This window comes from Myotis daubentonii, chromosome 4, assembly GCF_963259705.1.
Source record: "Myotis daubentonii chromosome 4, mMyoDau2.1, whole genome shotgun sequence".
In the NCBI taxonomy this organism is placed as follows: Eukaryota; Metazoa; Chordata; class Mammalia; order Chiroptera; family Vespertilionidae; genus Myotis; species Myotis daubentonii.
In genome coordinates this window covers 5,115,766-5,139,065 of record NC_081843.1, presented here as the reverse complement: position 1 = coordinate 5,139,065, position 23,300 = coordinate 5,115,766, and the positions used below count along the sequence as shown (strand labels likewise).

Below are 23,300 nucleotides of genomic sequence, written 5' to 3'. Positions count from 1 at the left end.
GGCCCCGGACTCCACTGAAGGCCTTGGCCCAATGGCAAACCACCTCCCGCCTCTGATCCTAGGGCCTTGGGACCACCAGGCCGACCCGCCCCCCGGGCCCTGCTGGACACAGCAAGCACACAACCGGGATCAGGGTGGGAACGCTGACTCAGCCACGTCCGAAATGCCTGCCTGCAAACCTCCTCCACCAACACCCAGCCCCTGCCGTCAACTGCTGCTCCCACCACGCCAGGCAACCAATCCACAGACACACCCTTTTCCCCGCCAGGCCTCGGTCAGACACCCTTACGGCCTCCCTAACCCCACACCCGAGAGTCCCTCATCCTGCCAGAATCCCACTGTCCCATTAAGAAGTCAGCTACTGAAATGCGGAGGAGCCCACACTGATGAAGGCCATGGCTTCTCCTGGGAGGCAGTGCAGAGACCACCTATCAGAGAGCAGAAGCCAGAGGCCAGGTCCCGAGGGAGCAGGACGCTCCACATAAGGAGCAGCTGAGTGGCCGTCTGGCTGCCAGGAAGGTGGTGTTAAACATGTAGAAGAGCTACTTGATGCTGCTTTTGATTCTATTCTATTTTGTTTCCTAAGTATTCACATTAGTTTCACTTATTGCTTTATAAGCTCTAAATACTTACAAGACCTTGTGCTTTTTAGGTGTGAAATGTAATTCACACGCGATAGAATTCAATGTGTTCTAACATATGCTGAATTGCACAACCAGCACCACAACCAATTTAAGAACGTTTCATCACGCGCCGGAACCTGTGCGCAGCAGGCACTCCCCACCCACCCGGCACCCACGCCCCTGCTTTCTGTCCCTGGGCACCCGTCCGTTCTGGACCTTTCGTACGAATGGGACACAAACGTGGGGCCTGCTCTCCAGGCTCCTCGGTGTCTGCCCTCACTCGGGGTGACTGAGAATGCTCCCGAGTGGCTACACCACGCTGCCATCCACACCAGCTCATGGACAGACAGTTGCACGCTCCGTTTCACCAGCACAAATAATGCTGCTAGACACACGCAGGTACCAGTTTTTATGTAAACACAGCTTTCGTTTCCTCGGGCAGATCTGCCTAGTAATGGAACTGCTGGATCACAAGTACCTTGTATTTAAAACAAGTCCACCACCTGTCTCGAAAGTCATGCTGTGTGTGCCCTGGAGCCCGATCCCTGTCAGGACAGGCTGCGGCTAACCGGAAGTCCTCGACAGCCAACTCTGGAGCCGTGACAATCTGTCATTTGCACAAGCTGCCTGGCCCCTGTGGGTGTCTAGCATTTGGGGAAGAGGGGCTGGACACCAGGCTAGAGCAGGCCCCTCCCAGCCCCAGCCCCAGCCCGCTTCCCACCCCCTCAGCCTCTGCAGCCAGTGGCCCAGGGCGCACCCCGAGGTACCTTGCCTGTAGAGCGCAGCAGCGTAGCGGGATGTGTGACTGGTGGTCTGGGAGGAGCAGAACGTCTGCTTGTCCATCAGCTTCCTGGGAGCACAGGGAGAACGGGTGTCCGGGAGGAAGCGCCAGCCCCAGGCCGGGCAGCACAGCCCCCTCGACTTCAGACGCCTTCTGGAACCCAACAGCCAGGGAGCAAGCCCACAGGACAGGCTACATGTGCAGCCAGAGGGAAGCTGAGGTGACAAGCAGGGGGTGGGAGCCCCTACACCCCTCAGGGCCCCGGGAAGGACTTGAGTGGGAGGAGCCACCTCCGGGAAGCCCTTTCCCAGGGGAAGGGTCTGCACTAGGCCCGCTACTCGAAGGTGGGAGGCAGGGGGCCGGAAGCCAGCTCTGGGGCACAGGCCCGACATCTGAGGCCTGAGCAGGCACACTTGGACAGAGTGAAGCTCGAGGCCCAGAGGCCAGAGACTCACGAGGAGTAGGTGCTGGTCTCGTCTGCGCAGGTGCCATCCACATTCAGCGCGATCTGCTCCCCTTTGCTGCGGCAGTAGTTGGGGTTCAGGGTGTCGATGGCCATCTCAAGCTCTACCTGGAAGCACCAAGCACCCCCACCAGCCATGAGGTCTCCAAGGCACAGCCCTCAGGGGACCCCCGACTGCCCCACTCTTGGCCCTGCGGGAAGCAGGGCACAGGTCCCACCCCAGGGGCTCAGCTTCCGTCTACACCACAGGCCACAAACCCAAATTCCAACAGAAAAGGCCAGAGTGGTTTTGGGGAGGCGGGAGAGGGTCGTGTCATTTTGTCACCCCTTCCCCACAGCTCCGGAACCTGACTTTTACTTTCTCTTGGAAAGGCAGCGCAGGGCTGGAAGGGCGGTTCCCAGCGTCCTGCCCCCAGGCACGGTGGGCAGGAGTCCCCAGGCCTTTCCTTCCTGGAGGCTCCCTCCTCCAGGCCTCTCTGGAGCGGCCCACCTTCCTCAGCTTTCACGGCCCTGCAAGCGGCTGTTCTCCTCACTCTCCATTCACTGCTGAGCTCCCAGCCCCCAGCAGGACCATCCTCGCCTCCACCAGCTCCCACCAGCCCTCCTTCCAGCACAGAGGGCAGCTCACCTTCTGCTGCTTGGGCTTGATCCTGGCCGAGAGGTGCGGGATGTCATCGTAGGTCATCGAGGCCGGGCGCACAGGGTACTGGAGGGAAGGAAGGCATCAGTGCTCCCTGCCCAGCCCCCGCTCTCCACAGCCTGCCCTTCTCACTGGCTCCACCTGGCCTCCTTCCAAAGAACTGCTCAGAGGCCTCCAACTTCCACGGGCATGCCCCAGCCTCAGGAACCCAGACCCGCACATCACCCTGTGGGCTCTGGCACCCGCAGAGCACTGCCAGGGAGTCAAAAGGGAGGTCGTCCAAGGGAGCCAAGAGGGAAAACAAGACTGGCCAAGTGCCGCTCACGGCCGAAGCTGGGCGAGGCCACGCGGAACGCACCGCCACGGTCTGTCCTGCTCTGGAGGGACTTTCCCAGAACAGAAAGATGAAGACAGAGGAGGGAGCTGTCTGCCACTGACCTCAGAGAGCCCCCTGGGCCGCAGCGTCGCCACGTGTGACGTTATTTTTATGTCACACCTTAAGGTACTGCTCTGAACACACTAGGGCCATGGTCGGCAAACTGTGGCTCGCGAGCCACATGCGGCTCTTTGGGCTCTTGAGTGTGGCTCTTCCACAAAATACCGACTTCTGAGCATGGGCCACGAAGTTTCAATCGCACTGTACATGCACGCCTGCACGTGGTATTTTGTGGAAGAGCCACACTCAAGGGGCCAAAGAGCCGCATGTGGCTCGCGAGCCGCAGTTTGCCAACCACTGCACTCGGGCCACATTGCCACGTCGATCCTCACTGTCGCGCTTCTCTGTCCCCCACCACAAACACGCTGCTGAGCGAACGGCCGAGTCATGGTCAGACGCCCTCCCCGAAAGCCCCTGGCGGCCTCGCCAGCGAGCCTGGGAGCCATGCAGTGTGAGGTGAGCGCTCCTGCGAGGCCACGTCAGGATGGCATTTGCCGAGGAAATGATGCTTCCTAGAAGCCGCTCCCTCCGGCAGCAGTAAGGCGACCTTCCCTGCTTCCTGGGCTGGAGGCTGGAGCGGAGCCCAGCCCGTCTGGAAAGAATGGTGGTGAAGGGCGAGGTTCTGAAGGGAGGGCCCAGCCCCAAAGCTGCCAAAAGCAGAGCCTGGGGGTACAGATGCCAGCCCTTACCCTGGCACATGCTTGCAGTGTCGCTGCTGCTGCCCTGTCCCAGGCCCCACTCCAGGCCGGCCCCGTGCACAAGGTATAGCCTCCCTGTGCCTCGTTTTATTGTATGCAACACGGGGAAAAATACTTTAAGTAAGAACCAGATGGTCAGGAATGAAAATGGTACAAAACAGTCTGGCAGTTCCTCAAAACCATGAGCTTCCTTGTGACCCAGCAAACCCACTCCTAGGGATACACCCCAGAGCAATGAAAACACATATCCACTCAGGCACCTGCACAGGAAGGGCACTGCAGCGTTCGTTACACGTGAGAGTCAATACAGACCGACGGATGCACGGATAAACAAAACGTGCTGCGTACAGACCCACACTGTGGGGTTATTCCTCCATAAAAAGGAATGAGGCACTGATATGCCGGTGAATCTCAAAAACATCATGCCAAATCATGACAGCCAGACACGAAAAAGGCCACATATTGTGTGATTCCAGGACAGGCAAACTCATAGAGAAAGAAAATAGGTTAGCCCAGCTGGTATGGCTCAGTGGTTGAGCATCAACCTATGAACCAGGAGGTCACACGATTCCCAGTCAGGGCACATGCCTGGGTTGCGGGTTTGATCCCCAGTAGGGGGTGTGCAGGAGAAAGCAAATCAATGATTCTCATTATTAATGTTTCTTTCTCTCTCTCTCCCTTCCTCTCTGAAATCAATGAAATATATATGTATATACACATATATATACATATATATATAAAATAGGGTGATGGTTCCCTAGGGCTGCAGGTGGGAATGGGGAAGGGGGCAAACGTCCTAAAATAAACTGTGGTGCTGGTTCACAGTCCTATGAACAGACTAAAATCCATTGCTTTATCCACTTAAATGGGGGATCATATGCTGTGTAGATTAGATCTCAATAAAGCTGTTACAAAATTACAGTAACAATAAGCACACAGGGTTATTGTGGGATAAAATGAGATCAAGTGCTTGAAGTGAGGTCAGCGCACAGTCCGTGCTCAATACTGTGAGCCAGGATGTCCGGGGAGGGGCTCCGGCAGGCAGGCCTGAGCTGCTGAAGGGCCCCTGAGGCCCGGCAATATCGGTGGCATCAACCTAGTGCCAGCTCTGCACCAGGTGGCATTCCGATCCCCATGGGGACCCTCCAAGTCGGGAATTAACACTATCACCATTTTGCAAATAGGGAAACTGAGTCCCGGCGATTAAGGAACTTGCCCAAGGGCTGGCAGCTAGGTGGAAACGGAGCTTTAGCCAGACCATGGCTCTGCCTCTTGGCCGTCTTGCTCTCTCACCTTGGAAATGAGAGACTATGTAACCCACCCACGAGAACGCAGAGAGCTGTCCTGTCACACTCGGAGGCCTCCGGGGTTCTTGGCCCCACCCCCCACCGCACGTCCACCCCCCACCAGGACCTGCTTTCCTTCTTTACCGCCAGGCCCCACAATTACCTGAAACAGATAGAGCTTCTCCGCCAGGCTTCTGGCCAAGTACACGTCGACCTGGGGACAAGGAAAGATTTAGCCAGGAGACAGGCCCAGGGCTGCCCTGCCCGCTGGTGTGAGGGGCAGTGGCCCCAAGGCAGCCTGGGTCTGGAGGGAGAGCTCAGCCATTGCTAACACCAAAGGGAACCAGGTCTCCAATCTGGACACAGCCAGGGCCCCTCCCTCAGGCTCCCAGGGCCCTACCCAGGTTCACTGTAATGGAATAAACTGTGTCTTCCCTGGGGCTGCCCAGAGGAGGGCCAATGCTTTTCTGATGCAGATGCAGCAGGGAGGGTGCCTTCCACCACCCAGCCTGGATCCGCCTAGCACCCTGGCCTGCAAGCCCCTTGGGAGACTGCCTGGCCCAATTTTCTTCTTCACACTAACCTCCCTGCCCCTCCATGCCCTGCCTGCTCCCAGCTCCTCACAGGAACCATGCACCTACTCTCCCGGCTCCAGGCCTCGAGGACTGGTGCAGGGCCTTCTTGGTGGAGGAACAGCATGTGCAAAAGCCCAGAGTTCTAGCGTGTGTCCTCATCGGCACCGACACTCGTCCTGCCCGAGGCTCACGGTCCTCACAGCCCCAGTGAAGTGAAGGGGAGATGGCAGACCCATTCCTTCGTTCAACAAATAATGCCACTGACTATTGCGTCCAAGGACCTGAACCTGGCTTTGGGGACACGGTGAACAGAATAAACTCTGTTTTCGCTTTCGCCCGGCCGGCATGGCTCAGTGGTTGAGCATTGACCTATGAACCAGGAGGTCATGGTTCGATTTCCAGTCAGGGCACAAGCCTGGGATACGGGCTCGATCTCCAGTCAGTGACTCTCATCATTTATGTTTCTATCTCTCTCCCTCTCCCTTCCTCTCTATATTTAATAAAAATATTCCTCTCAATAAAAATGTTTTTTTAAAAACTCATAAAACTCTACTTTCTCCAAGCTTCCATTCTAGCAGAAGAAGACTTAAGTCTAGGGCTAAGTGCTGTGGCCAAGTGCAAGGCAAGGCCGAGGTAAGGGGCTAGAGGGCTAGGGTCGAAGGGCAGTGTGCAGAAGGCCACACAACCACAGGGTGGCCAGGAAAGCCACTCTGGCACGGAGCATGCCAGCAGAGACCTGGAGGGAGGGAGGGAGCCAGCCAGGCAGGCACCTGGGGAAAGAGGTCCCAGTCTGGCTGGAGGATGGGCAGAAGAAACCCAGCCCCCTGCCTGCAGCCTGGGCACAGCACTTACCTCCTGTACGACTGGGTCATCCTCTTCATTGGCCATACTAGGGGGGAGCCAGCCGTGAGGTCCGCAGACTCAATCTGTAAGGGAGAGCAGAAGGCCTGGCCTGTCAGTCAGCGTCCAGCCGACACTCCACTGTGCCCATTCCGTAACAGGTGCTGCTCTGGGAGGGAGGAGCCCAGAGACAAACAGGTGTTCATCTTCTTTCTACGTGTTTCCTGGAGTCAATAATGACAGCCAACATATAATCCATCCTTCGGTACCCAAAAGAGAGAAACCACCAAACCATGGGTGCAGACGGGTGGGAACTGCACCTGGGGGAAAGGATGACCAGTTGGAAGGGTTTTTCTGACCACTCACAGTAAGAACTCGCCAGAACGGAGGCTGGCTGAGCCACAGCCATGATCACAGCACTCGGGAGGGAACTAACTGGGACCATGGGAAGTTTTAAAAACGATCAGAGAATTCTGGTCAAGATGGCGAAGCAAGAAGCAGCAATGCTCGCCATGGCCACATTCCAATTACAACTAAATTACAGAACCACGTTTGAGAGCCACCTGAAAGCCAGCTGAGCAGAACCCCCATAACTAAGGATAAGGACATACAAAAGAAATGATGTAGAGACTGGCAGGAGGGGCGGAGACCAAAACAGACTCGCCCCACGCCCACATGTGGCGACAGCTCCTGTGTGCAAGTCCCCCACCTCACACCAGGCCCCCAGCCACAGCGCCAGCGCCAGCGCCAGGGCGAGGAGCCACCAAAACAGCTGGTTATGAAACTCAGCAGGGACCCCGTGCAGGTGAGACTGGGGGCTGCTTTGAAGTGTTGAGCACAGACTCACCCAGAAACACGCACTGTGGGCTTCAGCACTGGGTAGCAGCTCGGAACGTGCCAGGAACACAGAGGGACCTGAGCTGACTAGCTTCAGGACATGGCCTGAGGGGCAGAGGTGGGGCAGAAGTGCTGGCAGGTGCCACTGTGACAGAGGGGGGTGCTAAATCTGAGCTCTCCATTAACCTGGCTAACACCTTTCACCCCATGGAGGTGTCCCACCCAACACACTCACCCAGCGGCTCCTCCACATAAGCAGCCTGCCTTCGCTCACGCTGAGGGCTTTCCTGTTTTCTCAAAGGCCCACAAACCTCAAACAAGCAGCAGCTGGCCTTGGAGTGCCCTGTACCTCTTACCAAGTACCTCATGCCCGGCACAAGCAGTAAGTGGTCTCAACTTGCATTGTGACTCCCATCAGGTGGCCCAAACCTGGCATACGCTACAGCCAGTAACCAGTAACTGACTTGGAAGGTAGTTTCAACTAAGGGGCCACAGGAGCAGCACACATGGCAGCCAGTCTGGGCTCTCAGCATTGCCTCTCCCAAGTGCACCAAACCCAGCACCAGTGGTGACCAAATGCAGATCACTTTGAAGCTTCTTCTAAGGGAACGAGCCGTCACAAATGGTGCCTACCTTGGCCGATACCACCGCCCTCCTAAGAGCCCCAGAACCAACAAACCCAGTGGCCACCTGCAGAGCACAGCAGAGCACTACATAGCTAGCCCCACAAACAACACGCCCGAAGGGTGAACGCAGCACACACCAGAGCCCCGCTAAAGCAAACCCCGTTCTGTGGGGTCCACCCCTGAAAAACAGCTCACTCCCTCAAGTCACAGCCAGCCCTCAGAGCCAGTCAGCCTGAGGGCCAATCCTACCCCCGACAGGCCAGCAGCAATCGAGGAGGGTACACACACCCCCTACACAAGGGACTCCTGAAACGCCAGATGTCGGCGAGCAGGAAGGCTGCACCACCGGCCCCACAGGACACCTACTGCATAAGCCACTCTACCGAGACTGGGGGATGTCACAGAAAGAAACACAAACACAGAGAGGCAGGCAAAATAAGGCGACAAAGAAACATGTCCAAAATGAAAGAAGTCCAGGAAAAAACGAAACAAAATGGAGACAAGCAATATACTGGAGGCAGAGTTCAAAACCCTGGGTGAAAGGAAGCTCAATGAACTTAGGGAAAGAGTAGGTGAACTCAGTGAGAACTTACACAAAGAGCTAGGAAATATTTTTTAAAAGTCACATTTCATGTGGAAATATGTCTGCTCCTCGTTCCTTTGGGAGCAGGAAAACATCCATAACATGCTACATTAATAAAGTTCTCAGGAATGTCAACCTTACCGTAGAGGTTAAGTAGTAGTATATGTCTCCTACATAAAAACAAAAAACAGTCAAAATTGAAGAGTACAGTATTAGAAATAAAGAATACACTAGCACAGCGGTTCTCAACCTGCGGGTCGCGACCTCTTTGGCGGTTGAACGACCCTTTCACAGGGGTCGCCTAAGACCATCCTGCATATCATATTTACATTACGATTCATAACAGTAGCAACATTACAGTTATGAAGTAGCAACGAAAATAATTTTATGATTGGGTCACAACACGAGGAACTGTATTAAAAGGGCCAGAAGGTTGAGAATCACTGCACTAGCAGGAACCAACAGATTAGATGAAGCAGAGAATCAAATCAAATACCTCTGGAAGACAAAGTAGTAGAAAATACCAATTAAAACAGCAAAAAGAAAAAAGAATTTTTTTTAAAAAAATGAGGATAGTTTAAGGAACCACAACAAGAGAAACAAAATTCACATCATACAGCTCTTAGAAAAAGAGAAAGGGATTGAAAACTTCTATTTGAACAAATAATGACAGAAAACTCCCCTAACCTGGCAAAGGAAACATACAAACATACAAGCCCAGGAAGCACAGAGACTCAAACAGGATGAGCCCAATTAGGTCCACACCAGGATACATCATAATTAAAATGCCAAAGGTTAAAAACAAGGAGAGAATCTTAAAAGCAGAAAGAGAAAAGCAGTTAAAGGAACTCCCATAAGACTGTCAGCTGATTTCTAAACAGAAACATCTCAGGCCAGAAGGGATTGGCATGAAATATTCAAAGTGATGAAAAGCAAAGACCTACAACCAAGATTACTCTATCCAGCAAGGCTAGAATCAAAAGACAGTTAAAGAGCTTCCCTGATAAGAAAAAACTGAAGTTCATCACCATTAAACCAGTATCACAAGAAATGTTAAAGGAACTTCTTTAAGTAGAAAAGATAAAAAATACAAGAAAATATAGAAAAATACCCACTGACAAAGGCAAACACAGTAAAATCAGTGGTTCAACCAACTATAAACCTAGTACAAAGATTAAAAGACAAAAGTAGTACAGTCATGTGTAATTACAACAATAAATTAAGAGAAACACACAATAGAAGCTAAAAAATAATGACCAAAGCATAAACATAGAGGGGGAGTGTAAAAACTGTAGTGATTTTAGAATGTGTGTGAACCTAAGGGACTGTCAACTTAAAATAGGCTGCTATAAACATAGCTTGGCATATATGAAGCATGACATAACCTCAAGCCAAAAATCTATGAGAGATATACAAGAAATAAAGAGAAAGGAATCCAAACACAAATCTACAGAAAGTCATCCTATATAATAAAAGAGAAACATGTAAATTGGCCACCCCTCCACTATGCTCACCAGCCAATCAGGAGCAAGTATGCAAATTAACCCAACAAAGATGGTGGGCCTGTGGGCAGTGCACATGTGCACAGGCACGGAGCAGCTGTGGGCAGGCGTCTCACCCCACCCTGCCCCGGCCACTCCGGGCTGGTGAGCAGTGCGTGCGGGCGTCCCGCCCCACCCAGGCCTCTCTGGGCCTCTGGGCAGCACTCCCGGAGAGCCTCTGGGCAGGGGAGGTGAGCTGGCGGAGGGCGGCCTGTACTCCCCATATGGTGGTGGTGGCAGCCGAGTGCACCAAGCGGAGCCTGCAGGACGACCTGAAGTAGCACCTGCAGGCCATCAGTGCTGAGGAGTGGCTGCGCAAGTCCTGCCTCCTGGCCCAGAAAGTGCGCAATCACAGGGACAGCCACCGTGGTGGGCCAGATTGACGTCCTCCTGGCCGCACCGCGGGGGCTTGCGGATCTGCGAAATCATAGGATTCCGGTGCACACATCCTCTCCTCCTGCCCTGGCGTGCGAACGTCCCCCAGCACACTGTCACCCTTGCATGCCTGCAACAGTCCTGGACCAAGGCTCGCGCAAGTTCCCCCCACCCCTCCGCCGCACTTCCATCAACTCCAGCATGCCCACGTGCCCCACAGGACGTGTGCAGGTCCCCTCCAACACGTTCACATCCTTTGGAGAGTGTCTGGGTGTTCTGGGTGCTGAGGGTGGGTGCCTGTGAGATGACAGTGAGAGGGCGCAGTGGTGATGCCCTGTTCCTGCAGAGGCCAGTGCTAATGCAGGTGCTGAGACAGGAGCAGGTGCAGACAGACACACCTAGTGGGTGTGAGCAGCCCTCATTGAGGTGCCTTTGGTCAGCGTTCAAGATCAGGAGCCCAGAGGCGGCGAGGAGTTCCGTCCTCTCAGTGAAACAGTGGAATAGTCGGGGCGACTGCAGAGGAGGAATGTGCACTTGGGGTGCCGGCGCCCATGAGCGAAGGCCGCCCTGACTGACCCTTGCTCACGTGGGGCCTAGCGCACTCCTGCCGGGCAGCGGGTGACAGGACTGCCTGCGAAAGTGGAAAGTGGAGTGGGGAGACATGCGGGGAGTGAGCGAGGTTCCCTGTCTGGGGGTTACAAACCCACTGTTGGTTCCTTTCACCGCTGGCTAGAGATATACAGGGTGTCCCCCCAAAATGTATACACACTTTGAATACCTACTAATTCCAATGGGTTTAAGCATGAAAAGAAAGAAACAACAATGGAACTGTCATCTGTTAAAAGTGTGGGCATGCCCTAACTGGTTTGGCTCAGTAGATAGAGCGTTGGCCTGCGGACTAAAGGGTCCCAGGTTCAATTCCGTCCCGGGGCATGTACCTTGGCTGTGGGTACATCCCCAGTAGGGGGTGTGCAGGAGGCAGCTGAATCGATGTTTCTCTCTCATCGATGCTTCTAACTCTCTATCCCTCTCCCTTCCTCTCTGTAAAAAAAAAAAAAAAAAAAAAAAAAAAAAAAAATCAATAAAATAAAATAAAATGTCAGAGGCAAAACTGGTTCTTTAAAAAAAAAAAAAAAAAAAAGTGTGGGCACAAACAGGCAGTCGAACATTTCCCGAGGGGTCCCGGATTGGAGAGTGTGCAGGCCAGACTGAGGGGCCCACTCCCCCCTACCCCGCACGAATTTCGTGCACTGGGCTACTAATCAACATATAAGAGAGAGTAAGAGAATATGAAAAGAACAGAGAAGAATGACACAATAGGAAAACAATCAATAATTATTTTAAATGTACCTATCAATATTTTTTTTAAATGTAATGGACTAAATGCTACAATCAAAAGACATAGGGTGGCTGAACAGATAAAAATAAAAACCAAGACCCAAACATATGCTACCTGTAAGAGAACCACTTCAGATCAAAAGACACAAGCAGACTGAAAGTAAAGATAAGGAAAAAGATGTTTCATACAAATGAAAAATAAAAAAAGCTGTGGTAGCAATACATATATCAGACAAAACTGACTTTAAAACAAGGACTGTAATGAGACAAAAGGTATTTCACAATGATAAAGGGATCAAAACAACAAGAGGACATAACTCTCATAAACATACATGCACCCAGCGGGAAGCACCCAAATATATAAAACAAATACTGACAGCTATAAAGGGAGGGACCAACAGTAACAGAGTCACATGAGGGGACTTTAAGGCCCAATGACATCATGGATAGATCATTCAGACAGAAAAGCAACAGGGAAACAGTGGCCTTAAATTACACATTAGGCAAAATGGACTTAATTGATATTTTTAGGACATTTCACCCAAAAGTAGCAGAATATACATTCTTTTCAAGTGCACCTGAAACATTTTCCACAATAGACCATATATTAGGCTACAAAACATGTCTCAATAAATATAAGACGACTAAAATTATATCAAGCACCTTCTCCAATCACAATTGTATGAAACTAGAAATCAATTACAAGAAACCTGAAAAACACACAAACACATAGAGGCTAAATAACAAAATGCTAAACAATGAATAGGTTAACAACATCAAGGAGGACATCAAAAGATACCTTGAGACAAATGAAAATATGACAACCTACACTTATGGGACACCGCCAAGGCAATTCTAAAATGAAAATCCATAGCCTACTTCAAGAAAAAAGAAAAATCTCAAATAAACAATCTAACCATGCACCTAAAGAACCTAAAAAAAAGAAAAGAAAAGAAAAGAAACAAGGCCCAAAGTGAGTGGAAGGAAGGAAATAATAAAGATCAGAGTAGAAATAAATGGAATAGCCTAAAAAAATACAAAAGATCAAAGAAACCAAGAGTTAGTTCTTAGAAAAGATAAACAAAATTGATAAACCTTTACCAGACTCATCCAGGAAAAAAAGAGAGGAGATCCAAATGAATAAAATCAGAAATGACAGAGGAGACATGAAGATTGACATCACAGAAATGAAAAGGATTATAAGTAAATACTACAAACAAGAACAGAAAATGTAAACAGACTGATAACTATTACTGACAAAATCAAATCAGTAATAAAAGGAAACTCCCCACAAATGTCCTGGACCAGATGGCTTTAGAAATTTTACCAAACATTCAAAGAAAAACGAACACCTACCCTTCTCAAACTAATCCAGAAAACTGAAGAGGAGGGAAGCTCCCGAGCTCACCTTAAGAGGCCAGCATTAACCTGATTATAAAGACATACAGCCCTGGCCGGTTTGGCTCAATGGACAGAGCATCAGCCTGCGGACTGAAGGGTCCCAGGTTTGATTCCGGTCAAGGTCATATACCTCAGTTGCGGCTGGATCCTGGGCATGTACAGGAGGCAACCAATCCATATGTCTCTCTCACACTGATGTTTCTCTCTCCCCTCCTCCTTCCCGTCCACTCTCTCTAAAAATCAATAGAAAAAATATCCTTGGGTAAGGATACAATCAATCAATCAATCAATCAATCAATCAATAGGAAATAAAAGACAACAATTAAACAAAAGTATATACCGTGCTCATGGATAGGAAGAATTTAACAATAAAATGTCCATACTACAAATGTACATACTACCTAAAGCAATCCATAGATTCAGTGCAGTTACTATCAAATGCCTGGCCAGTTTTTCCCAGTGGTTAGAGCAGGACAATCAATATGTCTCTTCTCACACTGATGTTTCTCTCTCCCCTCCTCTTCCTTCTTTCTCTCCTACTCCACCCTCCTTTTCACTCTAAGTGGGGGGGGAATCAATGAAAAAAATATCCCCAGGGAAGAATTAAAAAAGAAAAAAATACCACTGGCATTTTTCACAGAGCTAGGACAAATAATCCAAAAATTTATACAGGACCACAAAAGACCCTAGATACACACAGCAATCTTGAGAAAGAACAAAGTTGGAGGTATCATGCCACCTGATATCAAACTATACTACCAGGCAACAGTAATCAAAACAGCATAGACTGGTATAAAAAGAGACACACAGATCAATGGAATAGAACAGAGACTCCAGAAATAAACCCATGCCTATATGGTCAAGTAATCTATGACTCAGGAGGCAAGAATATACAATGAGATAAAGACAGATTCTTCAATAAATGGTGTTGGGAAAATTAAACAGACACATGCAAAAGAATGAAACTGGGCTACCTTTGTACACCATATACAAGAATAAATTCAAAATGGATTGAAGACTTAAATGTAAGACCTCAAACCATAAAACTCCTAGAAGAAAACATAGGCAGTGAACTGTTGGACATCACTCTTAGTAATATTTTTTTGGCTATGCCTCCTCAGGCAAAGGAAACAAAAGAAAAAGTAAACAAATGAGATTACATTGAATTAAAAAACTTTTGCACAGTAAATGAAACCATCAATAAAACAAAAAACAACCTACCCAATGGAAAAAGACATTTGCTAATGATATATCCAATAAGAGGTTAATATCCAAAACGAACTCATACAACCTACAGGGTGTATAATTTAAACTAACCACAGAGCTCTGCATCTTCGTCTGACTGGTCTGTACATAAGAGAGCACTTTAGGAGGCAAGACTGACACACGAGTTCCCAGGCTCCGCCCTGGGTCTGTGCTCAGTTTCTATCAGTTTGGTGTAGATTTTAGTTCCATATTTGCAACTCCAAGCCCACATGGTAAAGTCTGTGTAGTCTGTCTCGGAGCTTGTTTGGCTGCACCTGAATCATAAGCTACTACAACTAGAATAAAGAATTTCCAAGCCTGCCCTAGCTGGTTTGGCTCAGTGAATAGAGCATCAGCCTATAGATAAAGGTTCAATTAGGGCCAAAGGCACATGTCGGGTTGTGAGCTCAGTCCCCCCCCCCAGTAGGGGGCGTGCAGGAGGCAGCCAATCAATGATTATCTCTCATTATTGATGTTTCTATCTCTCTATCCCTCTCCCTTCCTCTCAGAAATCAATAAAAATATATTAAAAAAAAAAAAGAAGAAGACTAAAGCCATGGATAAAATTCATGTAGTTAAAAAAAAAAAAAGGAACATCCGAGCCTGGTTTAGGTGCACGGGAGTGGGTTTTGTACACAGTGGGTTTGGAGCTGACTGGGAACAATGGGGAATTACATCAGCTGTGGTTTTCACATTGTTGGTTTTTTTCTCCCCTTTTTTTCTTGTTTATCATCTTGTGAAAGGTTTCGAAACTCGGTAATAAAAACAGTTGGTGTGAAAAATAAAAAAAGAACTCATACAAACTTAATACCAAAAAACAAACAGGGTGAGGGACAGGGGAAGGCTAGAAGAGGTCAATGGGGGGGGAGAAAGAGGGACATATGGGATACTTTCAATAATAAAGATTTAAAAAAATAAAAAACCAAACATCTAGACTTCAAACAAACGGAATTAAAAATAAATATGGGCAGAGTACCTGAATAGACATTTTTCCAAAGAGGACATACAAATAGCCAATAGACTTATGAAAGGATACTCAATGTGACTGATTATCAGAGAAATGCAAATTAAAACCACAATGAGAATGCACTTCAGACCAATGAGAATGGCTATCATCAATAAATCAACAATTAAGTGTTGGCCAGGATGTGGAGAAAAGGGAACCCTCATGCACTGTTGACGGCACTGCAAATTGGCACAGCCACTATGGAGACCAGTTTGGAGGCCCTTTACCCTAAAAAAATTGAAAATAGAATTACCACATGACTCAGCAATCCCACCTTCTGTGTATTTATCCAAAGAAATTTGAAACACTAATTCAAAAAGATATATACACCTGGCCAGAGTGGTTCAGTGGTTGAGTGTCAACCTATGAACCAGGAGTTCAGTTTGATTCCTGGTCAGGGCACATGCTCAGGCGGTAGCCTCAACCCCCACTAGGGGGTGTGCCAGAGGCAGCCAATCAATGATTCCCTTTCACCATTGATATTTCTCTCTCTCCATGTCCCTTCCTTTCTGAATTCAATAAAAAATATATTAAAGCCCGGCCAGACGCTAACCAGTTTGTCTCGGTGGATGAAGCATCGGCCGGTGAACTGAAGGGTCCCAGGTTCGATTCCAGTCAGGGCACATGCCTGGGTTGCGGGCTCGATCCCCAGTGGGGGGCATGCAGGAGGCAGCCAATCAATGACTCTCTGGCATCATTGATGTTTCTCTCTCTCTCTCTCCCCTCCTCTCTGAAATCAATAAAAAAATTAAAACATATATATACACACACACACACACACACACACACTAGAGGCCCGGTGCACAAAAATTTGTGCACTCGGGGGGAAGGGGGTCCCTCAGCCCGGCCTGTGCCCTCTCGCAGTCTGGGACCCCTCAGGAGATAACGACCTGCTGGCTTAGGCCTGCTCCCGGGTGGCAGAGGGCAGGCCCAATCCCTAGGTGCAGCCCCTGGTCGGGCTCAGAGCAGGGACGATTGGGGAACTGGGGCGCCGCCCCTGTCATGCACAGAGCAGGGCGGATCGGGAGGTTGCAATGCCACCCTCAGTCATGCTCAGGGTAGGGCTGATTGGGGGGTTGGGGCACCGCCCCCTGTCACACTCAAGGCAGGGTCGATGGGGAGGTTGCGGCGCCACCCCCGTCACGCACAGAGCAGGGCCAATCAGGGGGTTGGGGCACTGCCCCGTCACTCGCAGAGCAGGGCCCATCAGGGGGGTTGGGGCTCCGTACCCTGTCACGCACAGAGCAGGGCTGATCAGGGGGTTGGGGCACCGCCACTCTCACACTCAGGGCAGGGCCGATGGGGAGGTTATGGCTCTACCCTGTCACACACAGAGCAGGGCCCGTGGGGTGGGGGGTTTGGGGCGCTGCACCCTGTCACACACAGAGCCGCAGGGCGATCAGGAGGTTGGGGAGCTCCCCCCTATCAGGCACAGAGCAGGGCCGATCAGGGAGTTGGGGCGTCTTCCCCTGTCAGGAACAGAGCAGGGCTGATAGGGAGGTTGTGGCCCCGCCCCCTGTCACACACAGAGCCGCAGGGCGATCAGGGGGTTTGGGCGCTGCCCCATCATGCTGATCCTGGTGCCGGTGCCGGGAGACTTCACGGCTCCGCTGATCCCGGTGCTGGGAGGCATATTACCCTTTTACTATATAGAATAGAGGCCTGGTGCATGGGTGGGGGCGGGCTGGTTTGCCCTGAAGGGTGTCCCGGATCAGGGTGGGGGTCCCCACTGGGGTGCCTGGCCAGCCTGGATGAGGGGATGATGGCTGTTTGCAGCTGGTCACACACCCTTCAGGGTGGGGGTCCCCACTGGGGTGCCTGGCCAGTCTGGGTGAGGGGCTGAGGGCCGTTTTCAGGCTGGGACTGAAGCTCCCAACTGCTCCTTTTTATCTTTTTTTTTCTTTTTATTCTGAGCCAGCTTTAGCTCTGAGGCTCCAGCTCTTAGGCCTCTGCTCCTGAAAGCAGGTATCTGGTTTGTTTAGGTTCTACAATCGAAACTCTGTATCAACTCCAGGTCTGAGATCCCGGCTAGCTGAAAGCTGGTTTCTGGGGTTTTGTTTAGCTTCTATTTTTGTAACTATGTTTCAAACTGCCAGCTCAGAGGCCTGCAGTGGCAGGCGGGGAATGTTGGAGTCCTCCGTCACTGAAGCAAGCAAGTCTCATGTTAGTTTCAAGCTGCCTGGCTGCTGGCGGCCATCTTGGCTGGCAGTTAATTTGCATATCACCCTGATTAGCCAATGGGAAGGGTAGCGGTCGTACGCCAATTACCATGTTTCTCTTTTATTAGATAGGATATATATATATATATATATCTTAAAAGATACAGCCCTAGCTGGTTTGGCTCAGTGGATACAGCGTCAGGCTCCACAGACGGAAAGGTCTTGGGTTAGATGCCAGGCAAGGGCACTCCACACATATTTGTTGTCTAAATAAACGAATCACAGGGATGTTATTCAATAAGGAGCTTCCAAGAGCTTCTGAGTAGAAGTCGATCTTGGTGGGATAAAAAGCCAGACGAGAGGGAAACAGGCCACTGTGACAAGTTGGAGAAGGAAGACGGAGTGAAAACCAGTAGCCCCAAATGCATAGCTTTAGGTGCCTTCTAAGACCCAGACAGAGGGTCTGGATGGGAGAACCAAAGACCCCACTTATCTGCACTGGCTGCCAAGTGCCACAGATGGCAAGCATCTCCTTCCTCTCCAGCTGGCTCTGTGGACACCCGAGAAACTGGGACTCCTAGGTGTGGCCTGGGCAGCTCTCAAGATGCAATCCTTCCCAATTTCTCTGCCATTGTTGGGCTCTGCAAGCCTCTCCCTAGTCAAAGGAGCTCCTCCCTCCAGACAGGACACCTGACTGGATCAGAACAGGGGTTTTCACCCTAGCCGGTTTGGCTCAGTGGAGAGTGTTGGCCTGCGGACCTAAGGGTTCCGGGTTAGAATTTGGTCAAGGGCACATACCTTGGTTGCAGGCTCCTCCCCGGCCCGGGCCCTGGTCAGGACTCATGCAGGAGGCAACCAATAAATGTGTTTCTCTCACAGTGATATTTCTCTGTCATTTCCTCTCTCTAAAAATCAATGGAAACATATCCTCAGGTGAAGATTAAAAAGAAAAACAGGGATTTTCACCTCCTGTTACCCACCATCCCATCCAACTCAGTGGCTTTCAGTTTTCAGCCTAAGACCCACAGTAAGAAATCCATTGGGGTGGTGGGAGTGGGGGTAAGAGATCAACCAAAGGACTTCTATCCATGCATATGAGCATGACCAATGGACACAGACAATAAGGGGGTAGGGCCATGTGCTGGCGGGTGTGCGGGGGGGTGGGGGGGAATGGGGCTGGTAGGGAGAGGTCAACGGGGGAAAAAGGAGACATATGTAAAACTTTCAACAAGAATTTTAAAAAAATCCATTTCATATAAACGACCCAGAAGATACAATCACATAAAAACAAGGTTTCACAACCATAATTGTCTACTCTATGTGAGGCAGAGATGCTCTCTACCCTCGCTCATTAAAATGAAAAATGCTGTCCGGTGTGGCTCAGCGGTCAGAGTATCGGCTCCAGTACCCAAGCGTCTCTGTTAGATTCTCTGTCAATGGCAGGTTGGATCACCGGCCTGGTCAGGACAAGTGTGGAGGCAACCAATCAATGTGTCTCTCTCACATTGATGTTTCTTTCTCCCTTCCTCCTTATTTCTAAAAATCAATGAAGAAAAATCCTCTGGTGAGGATTAACAAACAAAAAAGCAAAATTTAAAAAAATGCTGGTTAATATCCCAAGTTGATGTTACATCCCTCTAATCTCTGGTCTTGACCTGCAATCTGAAGAGTACTGCTTCAGCAAATTTTCCTGTAGCCCCTCCTTCCTGCCTCCAATTCTAGAAACAGCCAGAGCTGTCCTTGTAAATCACATCCTCCTCCTGCTGACAACCCTTAACTGTCACACAGAACAAAATCCAAACTTCCTTCCACGGCCCCTGCCTTTCATCATCCACTCGCTGGACCTGCCAGCCCAGCCTGCCTCAGGACCTTTGCACATCATGTGTTCCCGGGTCTTCTCAGGCCTGGCTCCTTTTCATTAGATATCACCACCACCCCTTCCAGGAGAAGCTTGGTTCTGACCACCCCACCCCAAATCCCTTACCGGTCACTACCACCTCTCCCTGTTCTATTTCCTTTGTGGTTCTTCCCACAACCTGGAACTACTTCGTCTATTTGTTTATGTGTTGTCTACATTTGCACTGCAGCGGTTCTCAACCTTCTGGCCCTTTAAATACAGTTCCTCATGTTGTGACCCAACCATAAAACTATTTTCGTTGCTATTTCATAACTGTAATGTTGCTACTGTTATGAATCGTCATGTAAATATCTGATATGCAGGATGGTCTTAGGCGACCCCTGTGAAAAGATCATTTTACCACCAAAGGGGTCGCGGCGCACAGGTTGAGAACCGCTGCACTAGAGTCTAAGCTCCATCAGGGCACTCAGTGCTTCAACCAGCAAGTGAAGATAATTACATTTATTTAATCAAGCTGTGAACGGGATTATTCTTTCTCTCTCTCAATTTACACTGATCTCTCAACACCCAGGACAGTGCCTGGCATGAAGTATACACAATATAGTACAAAGAATGAGTGAGTGAATGAGCACAAGGAGTCAGGTGGTCATAGAACCTCAACCCAGTGAGCCTAGCTCAGCCCCAGCCAGAGGGCGGGACTCCTGTGCGCGTGAGAACAGGCAGGCTGTGGCCCAGGCGGGAGCAGGCTGCCTTCCGGCCACCAGGAAAGCCAAGCTGTGCCACATCAGCAGTGGCCACCCGGGCCTCGCAGGGAAGGGTGCTGTGGCAGTGGCTCCATGGCCCTGGGTGCAGGAAGCGTCCCCGCAGCGAAAGGGACAGGGACACCAGGTGGAGGAGAGGGACAGAGCAGAGGAGCCCCTGAAGGCGGGTTGGGTGTACCTATGCTGCACCCGGAATCCAACCTGCCAGCCAATCAGAAAAGCAGAAGCCATCTCAAGCGCTCTCCAGCTGCTGGAGGGAGGAGAGGTCTCAGGGGACAGAAGACAATGAATGGAGTGCAGGGGAAAGAGCCCCAGGCAAGTCCCAAGGCCTGGCTTCTAGCTGGCTCTATGCCCCTAAGCCAGGCGGCTCCCTTTTCCGAGTCAGGGGTTTCCACCGCTGAAGGCAGCGTCGGCCGGGGGGACAAGCAGCAGGGCCCTGGCCAGGGAGCTGGTCTCGGCTGGTCAGAGCCGGGTCCCCAGGCGCCAGGTCACTCCAGGTCACGTACAAGAATCAACCAATGAACGCACGCCTAAGTGGAACAACAAATCCACGCTTTTTTCTCTCCCTCCTGCCCCCTTCTCTAATACCAGTCAATCAAAAACATTCTTTGGAAGAATTAGCCCTAAGTGAGCATCAGCCCCTTCTCTGAGGACTTCACATCTTTTCTCATTTCATCTCCGAAGTCAAGATTCCTCGTCTCCAAACAGGAAACGAGGAGGCCGGGGCTCAGAGAGGGAATAACTTGCAAGGTCACGGCGCCGGGGGGCGGCAGCCCGGACCGAAGCCGTTCCGGCCGGTGTCACAGCGCCTTCGCATCCTTAGCTCCGGCCCCGCTCCCTCCGAGGAGCCGGCAGGACGGCGCAGCGGGCAAGGGCCCGGACTCCGGCGCCGCGCCGCGCAGGTTCAAGCCCCGCGTCTCCCGCTCAGCGCCGCGGCCGCGGGACCCGCGAGGGGCCGGCGCCCGCCACCCTTTTCACACCCGAAACGGGGAGGAAAGCGCAGGCCTCCGAGGACGCGCCGCGGGGTGAACACCGGGATGAGCGTGCCCTGGGCGCCTATCTCCGCTCGGCCATCTTTTCTCCCCTCGCCGGAGGGTCGGCCTCCCACCCCGGGGGCAGGGAGGTCCGGGAGCCCATTTCACAGGTGAGAACGGGGCCGCTGCTGACGCCTCGCTTCCTGCCCGGCGCCGAAGGGGGCACAGGGCAGGCGGCCGGCTACCCTGACGGGCTGGGCGACGCTCACCGACGCGGCCTCGGCCGACCGGTCACCGCGGGCCCCGTGAACGCCGGCCACGGCCCGAGAGAGCGCGGAGGCCGGGCCGAGCGCGCAGGGCGGGTCGGCTCCCGCTGGCAGACCGGTGCCCTCCCGATGCCCTCCGGGCGGGCCGCGGTCCCGAGCCGCTCGGCCCAATGGGTTTCGCCCCCCTCGCGGCGGCCAGGCCCCCACGCAGCCACGCCACGCCGGCGGGACTCCGGCCGCCTCCGGACAGGCGCTCCGGCAGGAGGCTCGGGAGGACGCGCCAGGCGGCTGGGCCCTGAGTCACCGGCGGCCGCGGCCTCCGACTCTCGGGCGGAGGTCGGAGAGCGCGGCCGGCGGGGTCCCCCGAAGCAGGCTGCGTCCCCCCGGCGGCCCCGGCCCGTGGGCGCAGCGCGGCCTCCCGGCTCCCCAGCGGCCCAGGCCGGGCCCCGCCGCGAGGGCAGCTCACGCGCGGGCGCGGGCCCTCCGCACTCACCTCGACGCGGCCGCGCGGGCGGCGGCGGCGGCCCAGGGTCCCGAGGTCTGAGGGTGGCGGCGCCCGGCTCTCCGCTCAGGCGGCGGCCATGTTGTTGCTGGAGAAACTCCGGCGGACACGTGGGGGGAGCGGGCCGGGCTTCCACTTCCTCTTACCCACAATGCCCCGCCCCGCGCGCTCGGCCCGCCCCGCGCCGCCGCCGCATTCCCCGGCCCCGCTACGCCTGGCGGCAGGGGGCGCTTTAGCACCCGCCAAACTGCCCAAAACAGCCCCGTGAGAAGCGGCAAAAGACGAGCTCCTGGCAGCGGTGGGATTCGAACCCACGCCCCCGAAGAGACTGGAGCCTTAATCCAGCGCCTTAGACCGCTCGGCCACGCTACCCAGATGTGCCACCTTCCTCCCAGAGGGCTACTAAATACATTTATAAGAACGTGCGATGCAATTTTACTATAACGTGTATTTGAGCGTAAAAGAAACATTTCGAAAAACTGTGGGAACCAACATGGCATTCCTCAAATATTAAAAACGTAATTACCATATGATCCAGAAATTCCAGTTCTGGGAATATGCCATGTAGTTAAAATATCTGCTCAGATATTTAACCCCAGACTTGTTCCAAACGGGTTTTAGAGCGTAAAGCAGGTTAAGAATCTGTTCTGAGTGGGCGTTTAACCAGGAGACCTTCGGTTAACCCAGGTTCGGGGAGGAATCTCAGGAGGAATGATGGATTCGGCAGTAACCGGCCTCCTCCCCCTCACACTCCCAGGGGCGCAAAGGTCTGGCACAATTAATGCGTGAATTATTGCAAAATATTAAAACTTTATGCCCCTCCGAAGAGGTAACCATTATTGTCAGCTTATATGTCCTTTTGTGTCTTTTGCTGTGAATTCACATGGGTATATTCATATGGGTTTACGGATGTATCTGTAGAAAATAGATGTTTTGTTTTTATTGAGTATGGGTTTTTACGTAAATATTTTCATACCATTATCTGCAATTAACTAGTTTTTCACCCTTCTATTATTTTAATATACCTATCCATGTTGATGTATATAGTTATTTAAAATACAGAAAAAATACAAAGAAAAAATAATCATCCGTAGTCTCACCACCCATTATTTTCCTATACTGTACTCTTTATTAAAAGTGACATAGGGAATGGTATGAATATGTTGTCCTTTTAAAACTCCATTAAAAATATTAGACCATTACAAATAAAAAGATCCCTTCCCCAGCATCCTCCCCTGGTTATAACTATTATCATGAATTTGATGTATGTCCTTCCAATCCATGTCCTATATATATACATATATATACACATATATATACATATATATACATATATATACATATATGTATATATATTTGTATATATACCCATGAACAATGTATAGTATGGTCTTTTATATGTTTTTCCTTAATATTACTATATTGCACCAATGTCATCCTGCAACTTGTTTTTCTACTCCAACATTATGTTTCTGAGGTCTATTAT

At 51.3% G+C, this 23,300-nt stretch overlaps 1 protein-coding gene and 2 non-coding genes across 5 annotated transcripts in view; 1 reads left to right on the top strand and 2 right to left on the bottom strand.

The window, feature by feature from the left end:
• Positions 1–21,958, bottom strand: part of POLR3E (RNA polymerase III subunit E) — a 39,572-nt gene extending 17,614 nt beyond the window's left edge. For 2 of the 3 annotated variants that reach the window (XM_059692052.1, XM_059692055.1), the window contains exons 1-6: positions 21,806–21,958; positions 6,355–6,428; positions 5,091–5,141; positions 2,496–2,573; positions 1,860–1,975; positions 1,391–1,473 (exon numbers count right to left, since the gene is read on the bottom strand). In XM_059692052.1, the coding sequence (XP_059548035.1) occupies positions 1,391–1,473; positions 1,860–1,975; positions 2,496–2,573; positions 5,091–5,141; positions 6,355–6,390 (364 nt within the window). In that variant the 5' untranslated portion in view covers positions 6,391–6,428; positions 21,806–21,958. Of the gene's footprint in view, positions 1–1,390; positions 1,474–1,859; positions 1,976–2,495; positions 2,574–5,090; positions 5,142–6,354; positions 6,567–21,805 lie in introns of all 3 variants that reach the window. The other variant, XM_059692053.1, reaches the window with a different exon arrangement.
• Positions 8,433–8,566, top strand: LOC132234013 (small nucleolar RNA U109). Its single transcript, XR_009452841.1, has one exon. It is a non-coding gene; the product is annotated as a small nucleolar RNA U109 (small nucleolar RNA).
• Positions 21,959–22,104: 146 nt separating the features above from the next.
• Positions 22,105–22,186, bottom strand: TRNAL-AAG (transfer RNA leucine (anticodon AAG)). Its single transcript has one exon. It is a non-coding gene; the product is annotated as a tRNA-Leu (tRNA).
• Between the last annotated feature and the right edge of the window lie 1,114 nt (positions 22,187–23,300).